Source organism: Malus domestica, chromosome 03, assembly GCF_042453785.1.
Source record: "Malus domestica chromosome 03, GDT2T_hap1".
NCBI classification, from domain to species: Eukaryota; Viridiplantae; Streptophyta; class Magnoliopsida; order Rosales; family Rosaceae; genus Malus; species Malus domestica.
The window spans coordinates 2168615-2171442 of record NC_091663.1 but is presented as its reverse complement, the minus strand read 5'-3'; the positions used below and the strand labels follow the sequence as shown (position 1 = coordinate 2171442).

Genomic DNA, 2828 nt, shown 5'->3' with positions numbered 1-2828 from the left:
CATTCACAGTTAATGGGATTCAAAGTACACTGCCTTAGTTGATTGGCCTAACCCACACCTCCCTTGCCCCCATTCGGAGCATGATCAATGCAAACGGTAGAGTTTGTATGAGCGGAATGTACAATAGTTGGACCGTATATTGTAAGATTACGGGATTGTATATGCTCGAAATGTACTATAGTTGGGCCGTATGTCGTATAAATGAAGCAATTATCTATAGATTAATGGTTAATGCTGAGAAATTATATAGAAGACTTGTATATTATCCAGATTATACATATATTCACCCTAGTTCAGAGAGAATTAGACGACAAAATTGTTGAGCAAAACGACTAGCATATAGGGGAACTGCATATACTTGGGGGTTCAAGCTAATTCCTTTTACCCCTATGTTTTCTAGGTCCAACTACCTCCCATCCATCTTCTGCTTCAGCCGACGGCTTGGGCTTTGACTCATTGCTGGAGACGTCTACGGGATTTAAGTTCAAATGAGCCTCCGGTATGTCTACCATCATGTTTGAGGAGTCATCATTTCCCATGCTATGATCTATATTATCATTGTCTTCGTCACTATCCTCGTCGTCATCATTTGGAACCTGGCATGAGTGACAAAGAGAATTAAGAGAGATTATTAGCAAGGCATACATTTCAACGTATCATCCTCACTCCGCCACTCACAGCTTTAGAGGAAAACTTTCAAGATAACTTCCACAAGTTATTTTCAACATACAAAAATTCGGAGAAAAGCACTTTGTCACCAGACATAAGAGAAGTTTATTTTGTTAATTAGTAAAAACTTTAAAGGGTCTTGGGAGCAGCCTCTCCATAAATGGGGGTAAGGCTAGCCGACATTCACCTCTCCCAGACCCTGCGTAAAGTGGGAGCCTTGTGCACTGGGTACGACCTTTTTTTTTTAGTAAAAACTTTAAAGGGTGAGAGGTTTAAACGTTACCTCTCTAACATGCGGAAGAGCAACTCTTCGCTGATTGGCTTCCCTTAGGCTTTCAATCGACTTGAAATTACAATTTAAACACTCTTCATGCATAATCATTAACTTTTCAGCTACCTGTGGACAAAAAAACGCATACATTATAACGATGGAAACCATTATGAAAACTAAAGGTTGCGTCCCCACATTAGAGAAACAATAATGAACACATGAAATGAAATCATCCATAAATTGTCTGTCGAATGAAACATGTGAGCATAATATCTACGATGGCTGGAGATGCAGCTGATTCTTAGCTGCCAACTTTAATGTAGTTGATGCTAAATGGTTTTGAGTTTCTAAAAGTCGAATAGTCAAACAAGGGCTGGTGGTCTGGAACAAGCACATTACAAATCTTGGCCCATTCAAAGTCACGCAGTCTATTGAGTAAAACATATTACTTCTGAGTTTCCCACCAGAAGCATATTAAATCTTCTCCATTTTCATCCATTAAGATACTATTAAGTGTTCTCCGAGGAGACGAAGTTGAGGAGCAAACGCATACCTCCTCGATGCTGCCATCCTCTGTCATAGTGTTGAGAGAAAGCATAGCTTCATTCAGCATATCTTCCAAATCATCTATGTAAAGAGGCTCTGAGGAGAATCAACACATGGTTGTCAGAATCCATTCTACTCGGCTAGAATCGACAAAAATTTTCATTCAAGAACCCAAGAAAAAAAATTAGCAGTTCCATATAAAGTTCGGTATGTAGAAAATTTGCTAATTTGAACATAATTACCATTTAGGTTTTACTTAATTACCAATTTCACTTAATGCATTGTATCATATTCCTACTAATAATAGCAAATTATTTATAAAACCAATCAATCCTCACCAAAATTGGATTAAAACACAGAAAATTTGTTAAGCAAATAGAAGATTTCGGCAACAAATTGAAATCTCTTGTGATAAAGATTCTTACTTTCACATATAAATTCCCAATTGAATCCTAATTCCAATCTCAGAAACACAATGCATCACAAGATATTACAAAAACCCAATAACTAAATAATAATTCCATAAAAAAATAAGCAGCAAATCAAAATTGAAGCTCAACTTTTTACACAAAAATGGAAAATTGACTGAGTCGAGCTAGAGAAGCTGGGGGAATCAGGTACCTGTGGAGTGATTGAACCAGAAGAAGATATCGGCGATGAGTTGCTCCGCTTTGCGGCGCGAGTCACGACCGCCCCACTCGTTCTCGACGGCCAATTGGAGCGCTGACCACCGAGACAGAACCAATCCTATACCTTCCTGGAATACGGAGCCAGCCTCCGCCGATAGCTTTCTCTCAGGCTCCATTTCCAGAATCTCCGTCTGGTAAAACCCTAACCCTAAGCCTGAAAAGTGAAAAAATGAGGTTTATAAGGAAGGGGTCTGTTTGGTTTGCTGGATTGTTGTACTCTTGACTCGGTTTTTGGGGGTTCTAGCTGGAGATGGGAGTGGGAAAGCTTAGGTACCGTTTGGTACGCAGACGGGACGGAACGAGACGGAACGAAATGGAGGTTCGTGTTATGTTTGGTATGCATAGGATGGAACGGTTCGGATTTCGTGTTAAATGACTAACTTAGCCTTGTTTGTACACCTTCTTCCTTCCGACCCACCAAACTGTTTCACTCTTTCTCTCCCCAACCTCCCTCTCCAAATCGGGCGACTCCGTCCTAATCCAATGGTCCGGCATCGACTCGCCCTCCCAACTCAACTGGCTCGGCATCTATTTGCCCTCTTCCTCCCACCACGACAACTTTATAGACTATAAGTTCCTCTCATCTGCCCCACATGGAAATCTAGGTTGGGCTCCATTTCCTTCCCTCTGGTCAATCTCCAATTCAACTACTC

At 40.7% G+C, this 2828-nt stretch overlaps 1 protein-coding gene across 1 annotated transcript; it reads right to left on the bottom strand.

The window, feature by feature from the left end:
• Positions 1–221: 221 nt before the first annotated feature.
• LOC103412573 (uncharacterized) lies at positions 222–2383 on the bottom strand. The gene is made up of 4 exons (XM_070818726.1): positions 2108–2383; positions 1494–1582; positions 953–1066; positions 222–596 (listed from the first exon to the last, which is right to left on the bottom strand). Exons 1-4 carry the CDS (start codon positions 2289–2291, stop codon positions 372–374), a joined length of 612 nt encoding a protein of 203 aa, XP_070674827.1. The 5' UTR covers positions 2292–2383; the 3' UTR covers positions 222–371.
• Between the last annotated feature and the right edge of the window lie 445 nt (positions 2384–2828).

What these genes read in the sequence shown, in the direction of transcription:
- LOC103412573 (XM_070818726.1), bottom strand. Translation starts at nt 2,291, where the DNA reads ATGGAGCCTGAGAGAAAGCTATCGGCGGAGGCTGGCTCCGTATTCCAG. An exon ending in CTGGTTCAATCACTCCACAG is followed by an intron (nt 1,583 to 2,107) that starts GTACCTGATTCC and finishes GATTCTCCTCAG; the next exon opens with AGCCTCTTTACATAGATGAT. An exon ending in CTCTTCCGCATGTTAGAGAG is followed by an intron (nt 597 to 952) that starts GTAACGTTTAAA and finishes CACTCATGCCAG; the next exon opens with GTTCCAAATGATGACGACGA.